Raw genomic sequence first — 25,951 nt, forward strand, 5'->3', positions numbered from 1 at the left:
TGACCATTTGGCAGATGCTGTTATCCAAAGTGACTTACAGTGCTCTTATTACAGGGATGATCCCCGTGGAGTAACCTGGAGTAAAGTGTCTTGCTCAAGGACACACTGGTGGTGACGGCTGCGGCGATCGAACCAGAAACCTTCTGCTGACCAGCTCAGCAGTTTAACCCACTACACCACAAAAGTAATGAAGCTACAACAAAAATTAGCCTGTAATTGTAAAAATATGAAAGGAAATATGGCAAGAAACAGAATGCTGACATGAATTGTAAAATGTTTTAATCTGTTTATTTAGTCATGCTGATGGAGAGCAGCCAGATTGTCCCACACATCTTCTCCCACTCTTGCTTCAAGGTTGTGGGGTTCAGGGGTCCATCATCATGGTCTTCCTCATCCTCTGGATCAACGATGTCCCCATTGAGAAGAGCAGTAGTGAGGGACATGATGGATGACAAAGACAGGTGAAGGTGTTCACGGTGGTCAGCTGCAGAATGGGCACAGCTGTGTTGAGATGGCAGCAGGATGTGGGGATCATCGCCCGCAAATACGTGATTGTTAGAACAATAAATTTGAATAAAGCTTTGTTTCATGTGCTGTTGACTTGTATATGCATTTATTTATTGTTATTGTTACTTTCATTAATTCTTTTACTTTTTTTTATTAATTATGCTATTATTATCAGTAAATTTATATATTTTATTAATTCATGCATTAATTCATTGCTTGACTGTAAATTGAGATGTATTCACATCAGCTGTAATTGTCTAGTGTGTGTTCATGCGTAGCTATGTCATATGACAAAACTTTACATTTTGCTTGTTTTACTAAAGAAGTAAAACGAAAAGTAATATAATTAAGTTTTGGTCAGCATTTATCAATATTATTGTGTAGAAGTGTTGGGGTGGGCTAGCAATGCAATTCATTCTGGGGTAATCTTAATTTTTAAGTAGTTTATACTTTTTGAGTATAAAATCAACAGTCTTCTTCAAAGGCGAGATCTTCGAGCAGCTGCCCGACATCTTCTTTGTGCAGACATTGCTAACTCTGAGGAAAACCGCACTAGGTAGGGTTGTGGAGTTACTGGTGCTGTGAGGTGTTAGTGCACCTGTCGCTCATATCTTTACTTTTATTGCAGGACCTATAATTACATACAAGATCAGGGAAAATACCATGGTTGTATCTGTAACAATGAACAATAATAATGACAAAAAAAAAAACAAATATGGGTTTGTATACATCATAGTTTGAGATTAAGCATGATAACGAGGTTAAATATTTTGAATACATCATAATGCATAAAAAGTATTTGTTTATTATTTATAAGCCTGAGGGATGAAACTATAGAGCTAACTCAACAAGAAAAAGAGGAAAACATAAAAGAGATTTATGCCACTTTTACTTGTGGATGAACATTTTTGCATATAAAATAAAGAAATTAACAACATATTCACGCAAATTTGGGTTTTCGTAACAAAAAATAAACTGTGGGTCACATTAGTATTTAAAAATATAAGAACTTTAAATTGATCCAAAACATATTAGTTGTACTACAATCACAAAATTACTGGGCAGCTGTTTCTTCAACAAGACCACAAAATAAGCAAGTTTAATCAATATCAAGATATTTACAGATAGATGAATTAAGCCTGTCACTCATATCTTTAAAGTTGTTGCACTTGTGATTACGTGGTAGGTCACACGATAACGCCAACATGGCAGATTATGTCCGGATCGCATTCATACTCAACGAGATTTGGCTATTAAGTACCTACTCTTTTAGCGCTCGTTAAGTAAGTACTTATTGAAATTAAGTACCTACTCATTGAGTAGGCGGTTTCGGATGCAGCCTGTGTCTACGCAAAGGCGTTCATTTTCAAGGCCAACAGGTCGCCGGCGCCGCCATTGTGCAATATAGGCTACCCACAAATTACCGTGGGACGGCGGGTGTTCATTTCATACTCTCTGAACAATGGTAGCTTATTTAATGTATAAATTAAGATATGTGTCCATAAAAAAAAATGGTAAAGAAATGCTACATACTTTGTTATCGTGGCGTAATAATCTGCTTGGTTGTAAAATGTCGACTATTGGCTGTATGAATTGAAATCAAATGAAATCGATACCTGTGGAATTGTTCACACGCAGTTCAACTAATAAAGATCTTCATCGCTGACAAACAATAGGAAGCATTTGCAGATTTGCTTTTAATTGACTGTAGGTCCACTGCCACTTCATCCAACACTGAGAAACCGCTTCAGACGATTCAGTGCGTGCAGGAACTGAACAAATCATTCAAACTGATTCGCCAACCAATTTAGACAGTTTTACCGACTTGTTTGATCAAGTCTTTGAACAGAATCGACTCAAAAGAGCGATTCATTTGTGAATGGGGCATCGTTCATGAAAAAAAGAGACAGCGCGCTTGGAATAAACTACGCATTTCTTAACATGTACAGTACTGCATTAAAATAAAGTAACGAGAGGAACGTCGCCCAACGTAGCGAAGTAAAAGTACAGATTTTTCATTACAAATGCACTCAAGTTAAAGTAAAAGTACCCACATTTAAATCTAAAAAGTACAAATTTTCCAAAAAATTACTCAAGTAAATGTAACGAAGTAAATGTACTTCGTTTCTACCCACCTCTGGTTAATTATCTGAACCTGCTCCTCCCGAACTTTGTTAATAAAACATTTCAATTCACCTATAGGTGAAAAGGGAACTTCTTAAACGTTTCAAATGGGTCAGGAGCAGCACAGTCCCGAATGAAACATCCCCATCTGACCAACAGAGAACCGTATGGGAACGTTCTGTTAATGTCCCAAATGTCCTTTTTGTAACGTTCTTATGTGACCTTAGAATAACCAATATGAAACATCCCCCTAAAGTCATATAAGGAAACTTGAACTGCAGCACTTTCATTACCAAAAGAAGATGTTTTAAGAACATCCCTAATTTTCTGTAAAGGTTCAGGATTTTTGTCACTTTTAGGGAACGGTGTGAGATGGACGTTCATCTGCACATCATCAGTGTCTCAATAGTCAGAGTAAAAATAAAACTACTGAACTAACTAAAAATAACATTAGTCAGAGTGTAAATCAATATTCTTTAACTCTAGTGTATATTAGTTTGTCTGTTGTAAATCCTGCCCACTTCTTTGCATTGTCACACATGCTTCAGTGCTCTGAGAGTGTTTATAGTGCTGTGAGTTTAACACTTCATGACTGAGAGCAGAACAGAACACAATCTTCATCACCACACAAGACAAAAGAACAACAATGAACAAAATCACCTTCTTCATCTGGACTCTCACTCTGTTTGCTCAAGGTTTGTGTAATACAATTTTTACAATGATTATTAATTGTCTTAAAATGTGTAATATATGTTTTTTTTTTGTTTTTTTTTTTCCCTTTCCTCTCAGAGTGTAGAGGACAGATCACTGTAACTCAGACTCCAGCAATACTAACAGCTCAACCAGGACAAGAAGTCAGAATAAACTGTAAAACCAGCAGTACAGTGTGTGGTAGTAGTTACCTACACTGGTACTTACAGAAACCTGGAGAAGCTCCTAAACTCCTGATATATGCAGCAACAAACCGTTACACTGGAACTCCATCTAGATTCAGTGGCAGTGGATCTGGCAGTGATTTCACTCTGACCATCAGTGGAGTCCAGACTGAAGATACAGGAGATTATTACTGTCTGAGTTACCACTGGATCAACAGTAAAGCTGTGTTCACACAGTGATAAAGAGTGGTACAAAAACCTCGGTCAGTCAGACGTCACAGTGATGCACTGATACAGCTGAGAGATACTGCAGCTGCTGATGGAGGATTACAAACAATGGTGTATTCAAACTTTCAGAAACTTCATTTATTTATTGAGATGTACTAAGTAAACATGTGACATTTAATCTTATATCCCTTGCTTGCTTCCCCAGGTGAAAAAAAAAAGTACACTTCCAAAATGTACTTTTCAGCTCTATTTTCTCACAATAATTTTGTACTTAATATACTAAAAATTCTTCTTTAGTACTTCTTGAAATAATCTTAAGAACATCTAAGTGTACTTAACTGATATTTTGAGACACCATGAATATGAACTAAAATGTGCTTTTAACACTATCTCTGTATTCAAAACATGTATTTAGCTACTACTTGTAGTTCACTTGAACCTATTACTATTATTATTATTATTATTTATACTGAATGCTCCACTACCAAGGAAAATTCCTAGTGTGTGCAAGAACAGCTGGTAATAAAGCTGATCCTGACTGTGAACAAACTCTCAGCTAACAGGGACGAGCAGGTATTACAGTAATCAAGGCGTGATGACAAATAGTTTCACCGTCTTTGACACTGATAAAGGGACGGAGCTGGGAGATGAAAGAATGCTGATTTGGTGATAGAGTTAATATGAGCCTGAAAGGAGAGAGTGAAGATTACACCTACATTTTTAACAGTACTTGATGGTTTGATGTCATAAATACATGGAGAGACATAGTGATTGACAGGTGAAAGTAATCAGTAACCAAGCGAACAAACTAGGGAACTCCATGATAAAACAGAAACAAAATAAAAAATAAATGATTAAGTGATGATTAAATGGTGACAGAGTGTTAATTTATTTTTTACATTTTAAAGTTCAGGATTGGGTAAAGTGATGGAATGTCTCGAAACGAGTTGAATACGGTACAAGAAATCTCACACAGAACAGAATAAAATCATTAGAATGTAAAATAAGGTAAATGTGATGATACACTGAACATATTTGATCAATCTTAATGACTAAATAGAATAAAATCATCCTATTAATTTCATGAATTCAATATTCTATAATCCTAAAATAATTTGTGAACATTTGTACATCTTTAAAATTGTTCATATGTAAAACTGTATGATTTAGATTGAAGCACGTACATACAGTACATCCTTGTTGTAAATTAGTGTTTATGCAAACGTACGTATGTCAGACCAACACTTTATGTACTAATATGCTCATGAGATCACGTTACACACACAATTTGAAACAGGAAGATCTGTAAATTATATAAAACATGTTTACTTGTGATAAATAGTTTACACTTTAGATTATGGGATGCAGAAAGTGTTGTAAATAACTTACTACAGTCGGCTACAAGTCTTCATGTAGTTTTCACGAAAGCCCTGGAGCTTTCAAAAGTCCACTTCCAAATGATTTTGCAGACAAATATATGTGTATTTCTTGGTCCAGGTAACACGAAGAAAGAGTAAACATTGCTCATTTACATATACAGACTATCAACACTGTAACAATACAAAGTGGGTTGAAAATCAGCAAAGTTACACTTTAAGAGGCAACTTACAAGCGAAGCTAGTAAGAAAGAAAAAGAGAAGCTCCGTCAGTTCTGTTGCTCTCTCCAGCCCTTTGTAGGGCAGACTGAAGGATGGACGTAGACTATGTCTGTTCGTTCTCTAGGAGAGTCCTGCTTCATGATTACATGCTGCTGCAGAGGCTTAGACCCGGGGAATGAGTGTTTGGCAGACCAGGGATTGAATCTCCACTAGCATCCCACTCTCTTGACTGCAACTGTAAGAGACTGTCCTCCTCCAAAAAACGACCCTATAGGTCTTTTTTTTTTCAAGCACCTTATTACAACCTTATTACGGCAAAATTCATTTTTTTATTAACGACTACACCTACCCCATCCCTAAACCTACCCTTAGTGATTTATAATGCATATACACTTTATGAGCACATGTGTTCCCTGGGATCGAACCCACGATCGTATGATCACAAGATTGCATAAAGTTGTATATTGCAACTTTAGTAAACGCTCCTATGGGTCGTATTTCAGGAAGAGACAAATGACCTATATGGGAGTATTGGTTGGAGGACATGTTGGGCTACACCAGCACAATTTTTCTTGACCAGTTAGACCAGCACTAAACCAGCCTGGACCAACATGGCATCTCATATTTGTTTGTCCCATGTTCCCTTTAGGGGGTCCATAGACTTCACATATGAATGCTGGGTGAGAGAAAACACATTGACACTGAACCTGCTAATCCTTGGAATACCATGCAATGCAATGTTTATTTTGGGAATTATCTTTTAAATGTCTTTGAGAGTGAGCTGCAGTCTTCAGGATAATGATTTAAATAGAGAGAGTCACTTTGCATTGTCACACATGCTTCAGTGCTCTGAGAGTGTTTATAGTGCTGTGAGTTTAACACTTCATGACTGAGAGCAGAACAGAACACAATCTTCATCATCACACAAGACAAAAAAACAACAATGAACAAAATCACCTTCTTCATCTGGACTCTCACACTGATCGCTCAAGGTTTGTGTAACGCAGCTCTACAATTATTCTCTTGAAATATTAAATGTTTATCATTTTAAATAATATATATATTTTTTTCTTGTTCTTTCTCTCAGAGTGTAGAGGACAGATCACTGTAACTCAGAGTCCATCAATAACAGCAGTTCAACCAGGACAAGAAGTCAGAATAAACTGTAAAACCAGCAGTGCAGTGTACAGTAGTAATCGTTTATACTGGTACTTACAGAAACCTGGAGAAGCTCCAGAAGTGCACACAGCATCAACAGTAAAGCTGTGTTCACACAGTGATAAAGAGTGGTACAAAAACCTCGGTCAGTCAGACGTCACAGTGATGCACTGATACAGCTGAGAGATACTGCAGCTGCTCATTCAACACAATCACACACAACACTGATCACAGACAAACACTAATAACACTAGATCATCTAAATAAACATAAATTTGCTTAAAGCTCATCAGTATTTTTGTATATAACATGAATATTTTGTTGATGTGATCATGGCTTTTATTCCAGTAAGGACTGTTATTGTTTTATTAGTGTTTCATAGTAAGGACTGATTGCCAAAACCAGTTTAATAATATGATTGTCATAATTTAATTACATTTTTATATTTTTTTATAGGATGATTGTAGTGATGTTTTCATTTGTTGTATGTAGAGATTGTGGATCTCTTCTGTTGTGTTTGTCTCTTCTCCATCTTCACTCTCAGTGTTTTTCATCATCTCTCTGTTCCACATGATGTTCACTTGAGTTTCTCTGTAAATTATATTCAATGATCTGAATTCAATCCAAACATGTTCTCAAGCTCAACTCTTCAACAGTGAATGTAAGCCACATCTTCAAATCTCACACCACTGAATGATTTACTGTCAGAGACTGGGTTGCTCTCCTCAAATATGTCTCAACATCGTCTCAAACTTTTCTCAGATTTGCCAAAGTCTGAAAAAGTCCATTTAAATTCGTACAAGGCCAAATGATCTGAGCTCAAGTTAACTTTGTTTGTCACGGAGCAGAAATGTGTCTTTGACACTGGTGTCATACATACACATAAATACATCCACAGAAGTGCTTAACAACACGACACACACTGACACACAAACACAGAAATAAACAGAATTACACCATCCACATCATTCCTAACATATTTCCAAACATCCCACAATTAATGAAGGATCAGTATTCTAAAGTGTTACCAATACAATTAGTATTTCTAGCAGTACAGGTGTTGTACAAACAGTATTAGATAAAGTACACATTAGTGTTGTAGTACTCGAGACCGGTCTTAGGACCATTTTTTGAAGGTCTTGGTCTTGTCTTGATCTCAGACTAAAAGGACTCGGGATTTTATTTCAAGACCGGTCAAGACCACAACTGCGGGGATATCACTAAATTGCTGTTGCATTGTCTGATTTCTTTGTTAACATCATTAATTTGATTAGATGTAAAACATCCTGCTTCAGATGCAATCAATAACTTATTTCTAATTTCATTTATTTTGTTACTGTTGTGTCGGGTCAGAAATCAACAAAGGATTGTGTCAAAAATGTCACCAAAATTAATACAAATGCCCACAAAATTCAAGATATGTTTACAAAAAAGTACCTGTATATTTATACTTGATATTTATCTTATGATATATGACATAATTAAGCAATATCACAAGAAACAGGGCTGTTTTCACAAACATGAGCACAATTGCAAATGTGATATAGATTTTTTTTTTATTTTTTTTTTTTACAAATGTTCAATAAACAAAATGTTATTTTTAAAACGTTAAATCTCAACATTATTTATGCATTTGTAATTGTATCAATTCAGATGCAACTTCTGTTCCACCTCTGCAGTGTAAAGATGAATTTTGATGTTAGTGATTTCAATTGATTGGTAACAGCTCTATATAATGTCTTATTATTCTAATTGTAATTAGTGATTAAAAATAAGACATTTCTCAGGCAGTAAATGTGGATCTTTCAGATGAATTTGAGGAGTGCTAGCTTGGTCTTGGTCTCGACTTGGTCTCAGTTTAGGTGGTCTAGTACACATATTAAAAAGTTGTTTGTTCAAGGCAATATCAGCAATAGTTCTGGTGTCGGAGAAGCTCTTCAGGTGGTCACGAAGCAGCATCTGCTGTAATCTTCACATTTCAGCCTTTTATAGACAATCTGACCTCTTGAGGTCATCTTCTTTGGGTTTCCCCTCATAACTTAAGTCTTGAGGTGTCATGAGCTCCAGGAATGTTTTCAGGACTCGTCTATATAAAGCCTTTTGCCTCCTTTGTTCTCAGACGTCTCCCATGTCTCGTCTTGCAAGACATCATCTAACGGTAATTACCTGCTTTTCTACTTTATTTAGCAAAGCTCTTCATAATACATGTTTTTTTTCTCTCTATTCTACCAGTATGATCTTAATAAATGCTAAAAACAACAGACTTGTAGCGTCTTTCTTAATAAACTATCTTAATAAATCAATTACAAAACAGTTGTATTGTTTTTCCTAATAAACAATTATCTTAATTAACACATATCTCACACACAGAAGAGGTATACTTGTAACAGGACAATTGCATATTTTCCACAACTATATCAATAGAAAGTGTCAACAATGAAAATATAAAAGGTATTTTGCATGTTCTACACAGTCAAGGATGTTTTCATATTCAGGTCTGTTATAAAAGTATCTGGACTCATTATGAATCTCCACACAAGATCATGAAACGTGAACAAGCTCTAATATGTCTCCATCTTTATCAGTGTCGTGAATATGGCTCCCACGGCTCATCCTCCAGACCGCCGGAGGGAGCCATCTCCGGAATATTGACTCTTTGCCATTCGGACTCCATTTCCCATAGGCCCTCCTTCCTGGGACTGATTGCACTTTCACCTGCACCACATCACACACACACTATTTAAGCCTCACATGCACAACACATCTTTGCGAAGTCTTGATTTGCTACGGTAGTCAGTTCTGAGCGTTATTTCTGTGGACTGATCTCTTGTTATTACCCGGACCGTTTGTTATCTGTGAACCTCTGCCGCCTGCCGTGAACTTTGCCTGTACCTTGGACTGTGATTGTTTGCTGCCTGTCTTGATCTCTGCCTGTGACCCGTCTCTGATTCTCGCTGCCTGCCTCGACCCCTGCCTGTCCCTGACTACGGTATTGCTCTGCCCTTTTCTGTACTGCTGCTGTGTGTAATAAAGCTGCTTATGGATCCACACGCTGTTGACCCATCACTACAATCAGCCTGTTTCTTCTCCATTTGATTTCAGACACACATGAGGCTTCATGATAGATGGAGTGACACCATGAACTCTGATTAGAGATTCACAATCAGTCCTGATACTTTCTGAACAGACTCATGATTCATGATCTTACTTTAGTGATGGAGGTTCATCTAGTGGAAGTGTAGCAGTGATGATGGTCACATGACTGAATATGGACACAGAGATGGACGTTCATCTGCACATCCTCAGTGTCTCAGTAGTCAGAATGAAAATAAAACTACTGAACTAACTAAAGATAATATTAGTGAAAATGTAAATGATCATTCTGTAAGTCTAGTGTATATTAGTTTGTCTGTTGTAAATCCTGCCCACTTCTTTGCATTGTCACACATGCTTCAGTGCTCTGAGAGTGTTTATAGTGCTGTGAGTTTAACACTTCATGACTGACACTGTCTATCAATATAACAGACACAGCTAAAATGTCATTCATCATCTTCTTCCTGATCTTAGGAATGCATTTTGAAGGTAAGATCTTGTACTTTAATGCATGGATTATGAGCAGTTAAAATGAAAAAAATTTTCAATTGAGAAATGCTAAATGTCTTTTCAATGTTCATCAGATTCTACAGGACAGGTGACTGTAATTCAGACTCCCACAGAGAAACATGTTCAGAACGGACACACAGTCACTCTGACCTGTAAAACCAGCAGCTCCATTGGACGCCCGTCAGACGGTGACTGTAAGTCGTGTGTCTCCTGGTACCTTCAGAAACCTGGAGAAGCACCTAAACTTTTAGTGTACTCCATCAGGACCCTTGTGGCTGAAACTCCATCTAGATTCAGTGGAAATGGAGCCGATTATGGCAGTGATTTCACTCTGACCATCAGTGGAGTCCAGACTGAAGATACAGGAGATTATTACTGTCTGAGTTACCACTGGATCAACAGTAAAGCTGTGTTCACACAGTGATAAAGAGTGGTACAAAAACCTCGGTCAGTCAGACGTCACAGTGATGCACTGATACAGCTGAGAGATACTGCAGCTGCTGATGGAGGATCACAAACAATAGTGTATTCAAACTTTCAAAGACTTTATTTATTATGACATATTCATATGTTTTATCCATTACTAACTGAACAAATATGTGTGGTGCTTGTTCCATCAAAACTTGCCACTACAGTGTCATCTAAGGCCATTTCCATGTCTGGCTTATTTGTAGCATTAAGTTTTAAGGAAAACAAATACATTGTGACACGTACAGTTGTGACACAGCCTGTTTCATTGGTCCATTGAGTCAGATTCACTACAACTGAACTGATCCAGGGTTTGTTCAGGTGATCTCAGACTGTATATTTTTTTTTTTTTTTTTTTGGTGCAGATCTGAGCATGATTTCCATGTTCATATATGCCTAAACAAACCAAACTAATGGAAAAATGCCCCACGTTCTGAAACAACCGCTCCAAACACAAGTGGTGCTCACTGCAGAACCAAATGATATCCAGCTCCACCTATATGGAGATAATGGGTGAAGATATGTTTAGTGATAGGGTTATGGCTGTGGTTAGGGTGTGGTTGGACTGTCTAGCTCTACCCGTTATATCCAGAGAAGGGGAGCTGGACATCAAGCTCCACCCAAAGACAATACAAGCCGAGTTACTTTGAGCTTATAGTCCTAAAAGCTGTGTGTGTTTGTGGAAAAAAGTGAGTTTATAATGAAAAAATGAGGAAAACAAAAATTTATTTGGCAAGGTCCTCTCTATTAAACTGAGGAACCTATTCTTTCTCTCTCTGCTGAGCTGCTTCTCTTCTCTTTTGTCTCTTCATATCGTCTTGTCTCCCTCTCTCTCTTTTCCAACTCTTTTGCTCTGCTGGGCTTCTTCCTCTCTCTTTGCCTCTCTTTCTTCCATCTCCCTGAGATTTGTCAAAAGTTCAAAAACGACTTACTTTGTACATTTTATTATTATTATTTATTTATTTTTTTTGCAAGTGGCACTTTCACATACACTATTAGAGATGCAGAGATGTTGTTGAAAAGGTTCTGTGTGTGAATCAAGAAACTTCAGAGAGTCACATTTATGCACATTTAATGAATGTGGTATGAGGAAGTTTAAATGTCAAGCTCACTGTATTGCATTCACTTATTCTGAGCTTAACAGAAGTGCATTTTCCCATTGCACATGTGATTTATGGAAGTGTACATGTAGCAGTTTTCAACAGTAATATGCAAACTGTCAATACAATATGTAAAATGGCAATGTATTTCTGTATTTAAATGTCCGTTTGTTTTTTTTTTCATACCATATGTGCAACATTTGGAGCAAAATGATATTTCAAATTCAATAATATAATTTACATTTGCTATTTCAGACAATACTTTTAACATATAATTTAAACATTTTAACGCTTTATAAGTTGCAAAATTAAAATGAAAATATATTACAGAAATTATATGTTTAACATGTTCAAGCAAAAATTGTAGCAAAATGACCATTTAAATGTTATTTCTACCAGAAAGACTCGGGAGGTAATAAATATCGTTGTCACGTTATCTTAACAATCAGCAAGCAAAATATTGTAAGAAGTTCTTTGGCGTAGGCCCCGTCCGTAGCTCACATCTTAAAGGGTTGCGGACTCTGCGTATCCTGCCTGCAGATGAAGGCAGGGGCGTAGCCGACCCCCAAAAATGAAGGAGAATTATCCCACCGGATGGAGCCTACCCCCCCACCCCCAAGAACTGTAGGAGGAAATATATACCCACCAGTGGTGAATCTTGCAGTTCCTATTACAGAGATAAAAAATTAATTAAACATGAAAAGACCATAATGCTTATCAGTGGAAGAGAGCCACTTTGCCATGGTGTGAGGAAATGGTGAAAGCTGTAAGAGCACAACATAAGACATGGAGAGGAAGACAAGAAAAAGAGAAAAGACCAAGAGGGTAAGACAACAATACTACGGAGACAACGGCCACGTTAGGCCACATAAACACGACAGCCTTGAATGAGATAAAACATACCACCACCAGTATTTGCATAAAAAGTACCTGATTAATGATGAGGATTGAGTTGGAACACAGCAGTCCTCTCCATCTGCTGTTAGGAGAATTCTAAACCACTGCATTGTAAATGGAAGGCAGATATTTTGGTTAAATAAATAGAAGGTATATAGTGTTTAAAGGAAAGACTCGTTAAAAGCACAAGTACTGAAATTCAAATGCTTGGGTGTAACTCCCACTAATGGCTTGATAGAACTTAGCCGACAGGACTCCATCTAGACGTCAGACCTGCCAAGAGAACCCCCAAAAGAAAATTAACCAGACAGCATGACGGATAAGTACAAGAATACTAAATATAAACAGATAAAGACTGGGAACCACAAAGTACAATGCCATTGAAGAAGGGAAAACGCTTGATAACGCTCTACTATCTAACCTTAGCTAGCTATTGAAATTCTGCAAAAGCTAGCAAACCTTTGCAAAAGAATATCGACGCAAGCATTGTTATTCAATGCCATGAAAACAGACATTAACAGCTGTATGATGTGTAGCGGCAGGCTGTTGTTTATCTAACATTATGGAGCATGACAAGCAACTTTGGAATAAAAGGGAATTGGAGGGAGGATCAATAACAGCGTGGCGTATCCAAGATGGCGAATGCTTTGCGATGAACTTTGATTTGACAGAGATGCCGCTCTTGCACGTTAATAGAAAGGAAGCAAAAGTACACAAGTGAATTAATGTTATGAAGCTCAACACAATGTATGTAAGAATATCATCAGTATATTATAATATAATCTAGCTACAGTCAACAGACTAAAACATAGAATGGCATTACAACTTTAAATGCTCAAAAGCATTTTACAATGATAGTATGATATTAGACCAGCCTTGCGTTACATCACAATTTTGATTTGTCAAATACTGACCTGTATGAGTAGTATTTCAGCGCTTGCAAGTATTTCAGTAGAATGAATCGTCCTCATTCCTTTAGCTAACCCCTGGGACTCACATGGCACTGATATCAGTCTCTTGTTTGGAATCGCGCCCGTGATTTCACACCGAGATTGTGCCTTGGCACAGATTAATTAGGCTATGCATTTTATGTGAAGACTAAGCAGTGTTATTTAACATTTAAATTATTCCTTTCCTGACGATGATCTGGGTGTGTGTGTGTGTGTGTCTTTAAGGTTAAACCATGATTGGGGTTTCCCCGAGCCTTGCAACGATAGAGCCGATTATTGTACGCCATTCTTTCATGTGGATCATTAACGTGCTAAAAGTTACAATGCGAACGAGCACGACGAGCGCTCTCGTTGAACAACTCACTCTGTCTCTAACAAAACGTGCGATTGCATAATACTGCTTATGTGTAAAGAGAGCAAAAGAGTAGCCTACGATTTTACACTTAATCGACATCAAAGGCAAAAACGATGAAAATGCTTATCACTGAGATGAAATGGCTGATCTGTACTGATCCCGTGAGAATGGTGAAGATTGCTGCCGTGTCTTTGAGTCCCTTTGATACTGAACTAAATAGGAAAACAAACAGAATCCGTGAAAAGAGGGCCTGCATGCTTCTGAAATTGAACGGGATTTCTCTCTCATTGCCGCGACAGCTCGATGAATGTTGAATGTTGATAGGCTGACATATGACAGAGTAGCATTTACAGACAGATGAAGTAGAGCAAGAACAGAGAAATGTCAGTGTCCCTGACGATTATGCGTGTCCGTCAGTGATAGAACCAGTACGTTATTAGAAGCATAAATAAATTTATGGTTAGGACGACTCGTAGAGAACGTGCCTGGCGCTCGTGCACCTTATCGTGAGCGAGTGAGCGGTGCTTTATTACAACAAGTTCCTTTACTCATAGAAATAATTTTAGAAAAGCTGTTTGAGATTATTGCTTGCTCTGTCAGTATGGTTGTATGTTTTTCTCTTTTTATCATTCTGATTATTGTTTATGCATCAATTATATTAATAAAACGATGTGTAGTCCATCTGGATGCTGAGTGTTATTTATAATAATAATAATAATTTTTGTTCCCAAAAATAACTCTGGTGATGTCTTAACACAACTTTCACATCTGCACTTTGCTCTGAAGTGAACAGGTGCTGGTGGTGTGATGGTGTGGAGGATATTTCTTGACACAGTTTGGGCCTTTAGTACCAATTGAGCATCATTCAAACACCACAGCCTACACTCTTAAAAATGATGTGTTAAAAATTTACACAAAATATGTGTTAAACAATTCGTAACACATTTTGTGTTACTACAGACACATTGTGTGTAAATATTGTGCTTAACTGATTGTGTTAAACACGTTTAAGCAGTACATATAAATAAAATGTTTTTTTTTTTGTTTTTTTTTTGCTTATATCGATATTTACTGTATGTATGTAGTTTATCATGTTGCCAATATAAAATAAGAATTTGGGCACGCGGGGTGAAAATACTGGATTTCGGCATGCTGTGAGCTTCTGCGTGCATGGCGCGCCTGCGCACTGTGCGCAGTGACGTTCTTTTTCAACTGTCGCTCCGTCAGCCATGTTAGATAATGCGGCTTTCTGCCTCAGGTGAGTGAAAATAATTAAAATACTTCTATAATAGTAACTTTTTTCCCCACCTTGCTTAAGATTGTTTTGTGTTAGCTGTCCAAGAAGTTGTTGTTGTATTTTTTATTATGTTGTCTCCATGTTTTGTACCCCAATTCAAATACACGGCCCGCTAGCTAACGTTAGTGCATTTGGCGCGTTTTTTGTATAGCTGTGTTGGCAGAATTGTTAATAATACATTTTAAGTGAAAGACATATTTGTATTGAACGTTGAGTATGAACTCATTAACCTTACCGTCCCTTCACAATTGGAATGTTTCATATTCAACAACACAAACACCGTAATCTACCTTGCGCGCCATTTTGTGCTACGTTGCCTGACGAGTCACTGACTATTTAAAATGTACATTTTTATTGTTATACACTGTTAGTTTTCTCATTGTGAGGTGTATATATGGATACTTTTTTTTTCTTTTTTTTAGATGATGGATGTCGAGGAACAAATTACAGTTACTCTAACAATTTTACACAGAGTGCTTGCAACTGTCTTCATAGACGGAAAGGAAATATGGAGAAAACTATTCACAGTTGGAAGTGTCGGAGAACTGATAGCCTCAGCCAAAACTTAGCTGTCTCAACAAGTATCTCTTGATCGAATACTGAGATTTGACACAGATTTTCAAGAATTCATTGACACTGATGTGAATGCCGGAGTGCGGGAGCTTGACAAATTTCAAATACATTATATTGCAAGCAACACCCAGGATTTATTAGAAGGAAGTGTTCAACCATTACAGGTAAACCATTAATGTATTTCACTCTCTATATTACTAGTGGTCAAAGTAAACATTTAGATAAATGTTTTTGTCATTTCTTAGTGTCATTCAACAGATGTAACTCAGACTGGCACCACAACTAGATTGCTAACACTGCTTGAAGAAAAAGCCCCTACAATCCTGAGAGAACACGAAGAGACAAAGACACTTTCTATTTCCTCTAGAAAGTTTCTTGTTAAAGTTGCTGTCAGTGACCTCGTTGAGAAACATGGATTGTGAGTATATGTGGTTGTTTATAAGATGTTAGGTGTATTTGTTTAAATTAAATTAAATTTAAATTACATTGTATTTAAATAAAACATTTAATAAAACAGTTATAAATAGAACAGTAATAAGGTTAATTCAATAAATAACTTTAACAGTCTAAAGTACCAGTGTTTTTTATATATATAGTGTCATACATTTTTATGTTTGTCAATGTTTGTGTTAGAGCCAATTCTGCAACTTTTATTTAATTTTTTTTTTCAGCTATCCATCTGGTACAGAAAAGCTGGCACTAGCTAAGGAGATTGTGTCATTGTTCCCCTCGTTAAGGATTCAAGTGCCCTTTGGTGAAAATGAGGGACATGTAAGGATGTTTTCACATTATAAAATAAATTACTTAGCAATGTGAATATAAACTGCTCAAGTATATTTGACTCCAACTTAATTCTATTTTTGCATTACTCATGTCAGGAGCATTTTTTTGATGGGCCATCACACAGTGGCTTTATAGAAATGAGACTGCGGAACATCAGACGGAAGCTTCAACAGAACCAGCGGATGTACAGTTTGAAACGTCGTCATTGTACACTGCAACCTTCTTTGCTGAGTCAAGATGAAACTGTGCCTAGTGAGTGGTTGACCCTGATAAAAAGGATGCGACCGTCACCAGAGAATTCATCATCAATAAAGAGTGCAGTTGAACAAACCTTCAGTTACCGAAGGAGATGGATAACAACACAATCCCCAACTGTTGCTGAAATCTTCAAGGAATATCCCAGATTTCTTGACATGCCCACCTTGGTAATAGACATGCTCAACTAAGAGAGAACTTTACACAAACTTATATTTCATAATTGTAATATTAATATTTCTTTGTTTCTGTTTTTTTGTATTGAAGATGGACATTGAATTTTCCAAACTCACAGATGGCAAAGAAGACTTTTTTATCCGGAAATGGGAAGGGAGCATAATTCCAAAGCTCAAGGAAATAGCATCCTTGGAGAAGAAAAATGACATACAACACTTGCTGGAGAAAGCCGACAATCAGCAAGATGGTATGATTTTCTGCCTCAATGTCTGTTGCATGCGCACACATTTCTAAACCTAGTTTAAATGATAAAACTAAATGTGAATTTTAATGTTCAATTCATGATATGGATGTGACGGTGAGAAAATTTTCCCACCGGTTTATCGACATGTGACAACACCGGTAATACCGGTGTCACCGGGGGGTGGGGCCTCTACCCCTTTTTTTTTTTTTTTTTTTTAACCGCGTCTTTTTATCTAAAAATGTGTGGAAAGCGCGGCCACGTCGTTTTCTCCTAGTTTCCAAAGCGCTTGCGCTACCGTGGCGTCTGTCATTGCTATGCAACCATGGACTGCGCTCTCTGCGACGAGGAATGTTTTTGACATGAAAAATAAAAACCCGCCCTGTACAGCTATGATCAGCTGTTTGGCTGAGCTTTCGATGTTTTGTTACGGAAAGGCCGACTTTCACTTTCAAATTAACGGCAATTGCTTGAATGGTGGGTTACTCTTACTGAAAAACACTCGCCACAATGGACATTTTGGCATAATTTGTGTGTGTTATGGTTCGTTAAGAGCAGAAGAGAACTCAATACTGGCGCGCGTTGTGTGCGTGCGTGCGTGTGTGCGTGTCACATAGGCAGAACATTCACAAGGCAGCACGTTCTCTTTTGCCTTGTCGCGCTTGAATGGTTTAAAAGCATTAGCATGAATAAGAGCTTGATCATATAATACAGAAAACGGATACTACGTTAATTGCATTAAATGCAAATATTTTTAACGCGTTAAAGTGGAAAAAAAAAAATTAACCTTGGTGCCGCGGTGGGCAAGTGATTGAAACCGGTGTTGCGACTAAACACAGGTAACACCGGTAACACCGACTACCGTAGCAATTCATGATAAAATAAATTTTGTTTTAAATTCTTCTTTTGCATGTGACCTACATCTTCACTTCATCAAGATGAGCTGTGCTACACTATGTTGAAGATCCTCATTCATCTTCTTCCACCCACGGCATCTGGGAGAAGTGTTGCTGGCAGTAAATGCTGTGTGAACTCTGCAGTCTCATACCTGTTAGAGCAAGTGCCGGTATGCTTTTTTTACTGTGTTAGCTTGTGATAAACAACATTGTTTCTCATGCAGCAACATTTTCTGATGCTTTTCATTGTTTCATTTCTGTAGGCTGGTACCAACGTGACCTCCTTGCTCAGTGAATCCATGAAAGGGTCCCTGAAGTCAGCTCAGCCACAGTTGGTTTCCATCGGTTCTCTAGAACATGGAGCGCAGTATGTAATTGTGGCAAAGAATGATTCTTTTGCCCTTCCACTTGATGTTGAAAGCCTGACCTGTGCTGTAGACAGACTTTTCAAATTCTTCTGGCTGTGCAATCTTCAGTATCCATGCCAACTGTCCTCTGTTTTTTCATTTTTTGAGTATATATATGACCTACCTTTGACCCAGTCCTCTTGCAAACGTTCAAAGGTCATGGAATTGATTGCAAAATTGCAGTCCCGTCCCTAATTGAAATAAGCATGTATACCTGTCCAAAGTGTCTTCAAAAAGTTTCTGTTGAAACAAAGCAGTTAATTTGGCATTTAAGGGAGGTACATGCACTCTCCGACAGTCACAACCTAACTTTAATTTGTAGTCAAAATGGTTGCCCCAGAACGTATCATAATTTCAATTCATTTTTAAAACATCTTAGCAGAGATCATTGTAACATGAATTCATGCCCTTCAGTAGAGTCAGGATGCACTGAAAACATAGATATAGCAAATCAAATTGATGAAAGCAGAATAAGTAATTTTGAAGATGATGTCCAAATGTCTGAAACAGAACCAGTTCCTCAGAGCAGTTTAAGCCTAACAGATTGTGCTGCTGTTTTTGCTGCCCGCATGTATGCCTCTGCTAATGTAACTTATACTGATGTTCAAAAAAGTATAACCTGCACAAAAGAAGTCATTGATCATGCCTTAGGTCATTTGCAAGAAAAGACTAATACTTTACTAAAGAACTTGGCAGTTCCGCTAGATAGTACTGAAGTTCAAACACTTATGAAAGATTTTGAGAGTACTAGAAACATGTTTAGTGACATAGATACACCATTTAAACTAATTAAGTACTTTTCTGATAATTTTTCCTTTGAGAAACCAACAGAAGTGTTTCTTGGACACAGATTAGATTGTGTTAAAAAGAATGGGAAAAAAAGCCAGGTGTTAGTGCCTGTCACATGTCAGTACATCTCAATAATTAACACAATTAAATTTCTATTTAGCTGTGACAAAATGCAAAATATGTATATGCAGTCTTGTGGTGGACAGGGAAAAATGCATGATTATTGTGATGGTGTTCATTATTCTAAACATCCTCTTTACCGAAACCATCCCAATGCATTACAAATTCAGTTATACCTCGATGACTTGGAAACAACAAATCCTCTTGGATCAAAAACAAAGATTCATAAAATGGGGGCTGTTTACTTTGCATTAAGAAATGTGCCTTCAGATTACAATTCTGTACTTTCCAATATTCATTTATGTCTTTTATTTAATTCTGTTGATAAAGACATTTATGGTTTTGACAGAATTCTGGAACCGCTTTTAACAGACTTAAAAGAGATTGAGCAGAATGGTATAGAGGTCAAAATACATGATAAATATCAATTACTTTATGGAACGCTTTGTTTGTTTACAGCAGACAATCTTGCCTGTCACTCACTCTGTGGCTATGTGGAAAGTTTCTCTGCAAACAGATTTTGTCAATTTTGTTTAATTGACAAATCAAGTTCTCAATATATTTTTGATGAAAATAACACAGAGAGACGTACAAGGGAAAACTATGCATACCATGTACAACTCAATGATGCAAGTGCAACCGGTGTCAAGCATAACTCATGCCTAAATAGCCTACAGTATTTTCATGTCACTGAGAATATTGGCGTGGACATCATGCATGATGTGCTTGAAGGAGTCGCACCTCTTGAGGTGAAATTGATGCTGCGGCATTTCATTTATGAGGAGAAATGTTTTTCTCTGGAACTATTAAATGAAAGAATAGCAGCGTTTGACTATGGCTATGAAAATCAAAAAAATAAACCTAGTGCAATTATAAATCTTAGGACATCTGAAAATGCTATTAAGCAGACTGCATCACAGATGTGGTGTTTACTACTAGTCTTGCCTTTTCTGTTGGGTGATTTAATTGATCCAAAGAGCCCACATTGGCATCTTTTCCTGTTGTTGCGTGAAATATGTGACATCATTTTTGCACCTGTTGTGTCAAAAGGGCTTGCAGCTTATCTTAAACAACTAATAATAGATCACCATACACAATTCAAGCTTCTTTATCCTGGTAGGAATCTAATTCCTAAACATCATTATATGACACATTATTCAAGTATTATGACTTTATTTGGACCTCTTTCCAAGTTGTGGTGTATGAGGTTTGAAGCCAAACATCACCCTCTTAAGCGACATGCCCAAGTAGTATGCAACTTTCGAAATATTTCAAAAACGCTGGCTCATAAACATCAGATTCAGCAAATGTACCACTGGAAATTGAGCTCACCACTCAATTTTGAAATGACTGTGCCAAATGCTTTCCCAGTTGTGATTGCATCTTTGTATAAAGGTGACAAATTGCTTGACAAACTTAAGACAGACTCTCATTTTGAGACTCTCACTTATACCAGTTCAGTCCATGTGGCTAATACTATCAGTTTTTTGGGGACAACATACAGGACAGGATGCGTTCTGACTTTAAAAGCAGATGAAAGGGGAGAACCATTATTTGGTGAAGTTATACACATTATTCCCCAAAGTGAAAGAGAATGTGCACTTATGTTCCTGAGAGTTTTAAGAGTTAAATATTTTGATGAACACCTTTTTTCCTTCAATGTCATCAGAACCAAAGATTTTGACATGGCAAAGCTGCCTGGTGACTTAATAGATTACAGACCTTTAAATATTGTATCATTTTGTGATCAGCAATATGTAACTCCTAAATACAAAATTTTGTTTTAAACATGTTGGTGGTTGAAACTGTTAAACACATTGTGTTTTGACCAGATTTGACAATGAATTGTTTTGTTAACATGATCACCTATAGGTGAATACATAAACAGTATTTGTGTAATGGTTATTTCTTTGAATACAGTTTTTAGGTTAATTAAATGTATTTTTTCTGTATGAAAATGAAATGTTGGTACACTTGAGAATAAGTTCAGAAAATGTGGTACTTTATATGTTGGAAACTGTTTCATACATATTTGACGTTTTATTGGAAACTGTTTCATACATATTTGACGTTTTATTTGACTGCTTAACAGATATGAGTTTTATAATATTTGATGAATGGTTTTTATAATGTATGATGTGTTGAAATGCTTATTTCACAAGTTTATAGTCAGTAACATTTGAATGCATTAATTCCATGTTAAAAAGGAAAACAAATAAACAGTATGTGAGCAGTAATTGTTTCCTGTGAGATTTCATAATTAATGTACACAAATTGTTTATTGTTCTAACATTTGTAATAAATTTTATATTAACACATATTAAACAATTTCTTAGTAACACACAGTTGTGTTAAATACATAAAAAAAAAACACATCAATGTGTTTACTTAAGCTGCACATTTATGTGTTACATTTTATAACACGTTTTGTGTGTTGAATTTAACTCAACATGTGTTGTCCCTGAGCACACTCAGAACATGTGTTAAAAATAACACATTTGTTTTAAGAGTGTACCTGAGTGTTGATGATGACCATGTCCATCCCTTTATGAGCACATTGTACCATCTTCTGATGGCTACTTCCAGCAGGATAACACACCATGTCACAAAGCTCAAATCATCTCAAATTGGGTTCTTGAACATGACAATGAGTTCACTAAACTCAAATGAGCTCCACAGTCACAGATCTCAGTCCAGTAGAGCGCCTTTGGGATGTGCTGGAACTGGAGATTTGAGGCATGATAATGCAAAAGCTTTTGCACAGTGTTGAAAAACATTAGCAGCTGAGAAGTAAAAAATTAAAAAATAAATAGGCCTATGTAATTCATTGCTGTGACCCAGAAGAATGACCCTACTCTGTGTAGCTGTCCAAAATGTTTCTAAAATAGAGAAGAGAGAAATTTAAACATCACCAGAGTGAATTTTAGGAGCATTAGAGACAGTCTGGGTGGGGTGATTTCCAGTGTGTGAAAGAGGGTTTAAACATCAGAGTTATTTTTGGGTAGAGTTATACAGTTATAGAGTTACAGTAATATAGTTGGTGCTACTGTACCTTAAACACTTTTATTTATTGGTTTAAAGAGTAGAAAAATAGGCATTATTCATTAAATGATTTATATCATTGTAGTATTGGATGAGTGACCACCACAATCCATCCCTTTATATACCTAAAATGGTGCCTTTGGAGGGCACTGAAGTTTTTAATCATTGTCAACATATATTTTTAATAAAAATAACTCTATGAATGAGTTCAAAATGACACTTATTTTTGAGCCTCACACTTTTCAGTGCTCCAGAGCTCTAACATTGGATAGTTTGGACAAAAATAATTCAATTTTCTGAACTCTGGAGTTCTTGAGTTCTTATATCGAACAATCAGTGGTACAGACTTTGTTAGTTGTGTCTTGAATGGATGGTTCATGCAGTTTTAAACAGCAGAGTATGAACAAAGCCCATAGTTTTTTTTTTTTCTTACATAAAATAAATAAACACAAATGCATGTAGCTATAACATGCATGTGTGCATTATTACCTCGGTGATGACATTCACTGTCAATAATTCACCTTGACAGCGATCCCTTACGGCATCACTTTAGCTATGTTCGTTATTGGTTGTAATGTGTCAGGGGAATGTTCTTAAAACATTAATCAAAGTAATATTATACCTTCTGTTCTTTTCTTTTTAAAGAACATTAAAAGATGCGCTCGAACCGTTCTCCTGATTCTTTTGAACAAGCATGAAAAATGACAAAAGCTCCCTTGAATCAGAGCTCTGGCATGAGCGTTACAATACTGAGTTCTGATTGGTCAATCGCTGTTATTTACAGTTTGTTAATTATCATACAGAGAATTTTAATATTGCATAAGTACATTAAACAAAACATTGTTAATCTAAAGGGGATGGTGGCTTTACAGAGGGGATGCTTTTTGTCATTTTTTTCAACAAGGGGATGCCATCCCTCCTCAAATCGAGCCCTGGTTCTATGACTGACGGAAGCACATGATCTTCAGGAACACTGACATTTCTCTGTTCTTGCTGCCTGTAAATGCCTCGCTCTTCATATCTCTGCTGCCGCCATGTTTCCAACACCTGGCCCCGCCTTGACACAATGATTGACAGGCCGGGGCAGGGACGTGATCGGCTCAGAATGCATTTTCAAATCCAAGTTGAATTTTGCTACATTAATTGTGGAACACACACACACTGACAGGTGAAGTGAATAACACTGATCATCTCTTCATCACGGCACCTGTTATATTAGGCAGCAAGTGAACATTTTGTCCTCAAAGTTGATGTGTTAGAAGCAAGCATAAGTTTGTAAGTTTAACAAGGGCCAAATTGTGATGGCTAGAAGACCTGGTCAGAGCATCTCCAAAACTGCAGCTCTTGTGGGGTGTTCCCGGTCTGCAGTGGTCAGTGTCTATCAAAAGTGGTTCAAGGAAGGAACAGTGGTGAACCGGCGACAGGGTCATGGGGGGCCAAGGCTCATTGATGCACGTGGGGAGCGAAGGCTGGCCCGTGTGGTTCGATCCAACAGACGAGCTTCTGTAGCTCAAATCGCTCAAGAAGTTAATGCTGGTTCTGACAGAAAGGTGTCAGAATACACACGTATGGGGCTGCATAGCTGCAGACCAGTCAGGGTGCCCATGCTGACCCCTGTCAACAATGAGTTTGAGGTGTTGATTTGGCCTCCAAATTCCCCAGATCTCAATCCACTCAAGGTCTGTGCCAGCTCTGCTCCATTTTCTTGCAGCTATGTACAGGAGGAACTGCATTGATGCCACGTTCTGAATACTGTGATGTCTCAATAGAGATGCAACACAAGAACAGGCTGGGAATCCTTTGGGTAAATTCGGTTTTATATTCGCACATTCGGACTTCCGCATAGGCTACAATAACTTTGTACACTACATTGGACATTCAGTGGACGTTCGCAAGTAAGTATGCCATTAAAATAATACTTGCCCATTTTGATCGATTGTGAAAAATGTTGTAGGGTTACAATCTGTGATAAAGTCACATTAGCTGCCACCGCTGGGGAAGCAGCACTGGCGTGCACGCACACACACACACACACACACACACACACACACATACCCCTGCATACTTACCTCATTCATTCTCTGTATCGTTCCTCCCGGCCGTTGCCGCTATCGTAGTAGCGGGTGCACACGCTATCCCGATAGCACATGGACATTCTCCCATTTCTCCACTCTCTTCCCGCCATCCATTCCATATTCATTTCCCGGTCATTTCATACACCTAAACTGCACTTGTCGTCTTGTTTCATCTCTGTGCTGTTTGTCGATGTGGGCGTAGTCAGTCTTCTGGTGGGAAACGCTGCGCTGGCCAAACCGAACGATCGAGCGACGGCCGCTTATGACGTCACGGCCTGGTCGCGCCGGCGCGGCGCAACCGGAAGCTGACGAAACCATTGTCTACTGTGAATGGGTGTTTGACTGGGTATTTAAATGTCCAGATTATGTGTTAAGTGTATTATGTGTGAATGGATTATGTGTTTATTAGTAATATATATATATATATATATATATATATATATATATATATATATATATATATATATATATTTAGGAATTGATAATTGTTGGTTGTTATATTGAATATTAAATAGATGAAGTATTTTGGATCTGTATTAAATGTTATATGTACCCAAAGATGGGGTGGCCCAAAAAGGGGCGGGGTTTGGCCTATATAAGCTGGGCCAAACCAAAAGACAGTACTTGTTTACCAAGTCGACGCAAGAGTGCTACTGTGGTGCCTCGAGCAAACCCCAAACCCTAACCCTTTTGTATATTGTGGATACCTGTTTATTGCTTGTATATATCGTTGGATTATTTTCTGGTTTATTTTCCCTTTTTGTTGGTTTTTTGTTTTTTTTGTCATTTTTGTGGACACTTGTATATATTCTTCACTGTGGACTAACTTTTTGGCACTGTAAATAAACTGCACTTTGCACAAAAGTGCTTCTGCGAGTGAGCCATCCTTTTTTTTACATCCCCTCACGGACTCACGTTTCCTCCCCGAAGGCGAGCTGGTGGGCTCGTCTTCATCACACAATCGTTGGTTGTAAATATCATGTCGCTGTTTAGAATTTAGAATCAAACCTCAGACATGAAACTCAATATATTGAGACACTGACTGATTTAATTCCAGCAGTTTTAAACTCTGAACATAAAGTTCTTAAATTTTACTTGAGATATTCAGCTCAAAATGTAACTCAATTTCAAACAGAATTAAAACAACTGAATCATACATATATTTTGTTTGTATTAAAAAACACTGAATAACAAGCACAACATGAGCAAAAGAGATTCAGTTTCATTGACTGAACTACAGAAAATATCAACATTTACAATCTGATGCCAAATCTCTTTTTTCCCCACATGATATGTACAATAAAAGATGAACTATATGAACACAGTGTAGAAATAAATGAAGGAAAATTAAACTAGTAATAAACTGATTAAACTCATAGTGAGACACATTATGGAAAAATATTTAGATTTTTTTTTTAAAGGAATAATGTTGT

At 37.3% G+C, this 25,951-nt stretch overlaps 2 protein-coding genes across 2 annotated transcripts in view; both read left to right on the forward strand.

Moving 5' to 3' along the window:
• The window catches only part of LOC127506550 (uncharacterized), a 148,008-nt gene that overhangs the window by 58,780 nt on the left and 63,277 nt on the right, over nucleotides 1-25,951 (forward strand). The gene's annotated exons all lie outside the window — the stretch shown is intronic.
• LOC127506553 (uncharacterized) lies at nucleotides 15,403-19,660 on the forward strand. The gene is made up of 7 exons (XM_051883144.1): nucleotides 15,403-15,897; nucleotides 15,979-16,151; nucleotides 16,405-16,504; nucleotides 16,612-16,941; nucleotides 17,039-17,195; nucleotides 18,128-18,255; nucleotides 18,349-19,660. The coding sequence occupies exons 4-7, from the start codon at nucleotides 16,654-16,656 to the stop codon at nucleotides 18,685-18,687; spliced, it is 912 nt and encodes a 303-aa protein (XP_051739104.1). The 5' UTR covers nucleotides 15,403-15,897; nucleotides 15,979-16,151; nucleotides 16,405-16,504; nucleotides 16,612-16,653; the 3' UTR covers nucleotides 18,688-19,660.

This window comes from Ctenopharyngodon idella, chromosome 24, assembly GCF_019924925.1.
Source record: "Ctenopharyngodon idella isolate HZGC_01 chromosome 24, HZGC01, whole genome shotgun sequence".
NCBI lineage: Eukaryota > Metazoa > Chordata > Actinopteri > Cypriniformes > Xenocyprididae > Ctenopharyngodon > Ctenopharyngodon idella.

Coding starts and splice junctions, on each gene's coding strand:
- LOC127506553 (XM_051883144.1), top strand. CDS start 16,654: ATGAGACTGCGGAACATCAGACGGAAGCTTCAACAGAACCAGCGGATG. Junction 17,196..18,127: donor AGCCGACAATCAGCAAGATG/GTATGATTTTCT, acceptor CACTTCATCAAG/ATGAGCTGTGCTACACTATG. Junction 18,256..18,348: donor ACCTGTTAGAGCAAGTGCCG/GTATGCTTTTTT, acceptor TCATTTCTGTAG/GCTGGTACCAACGTGACCTC.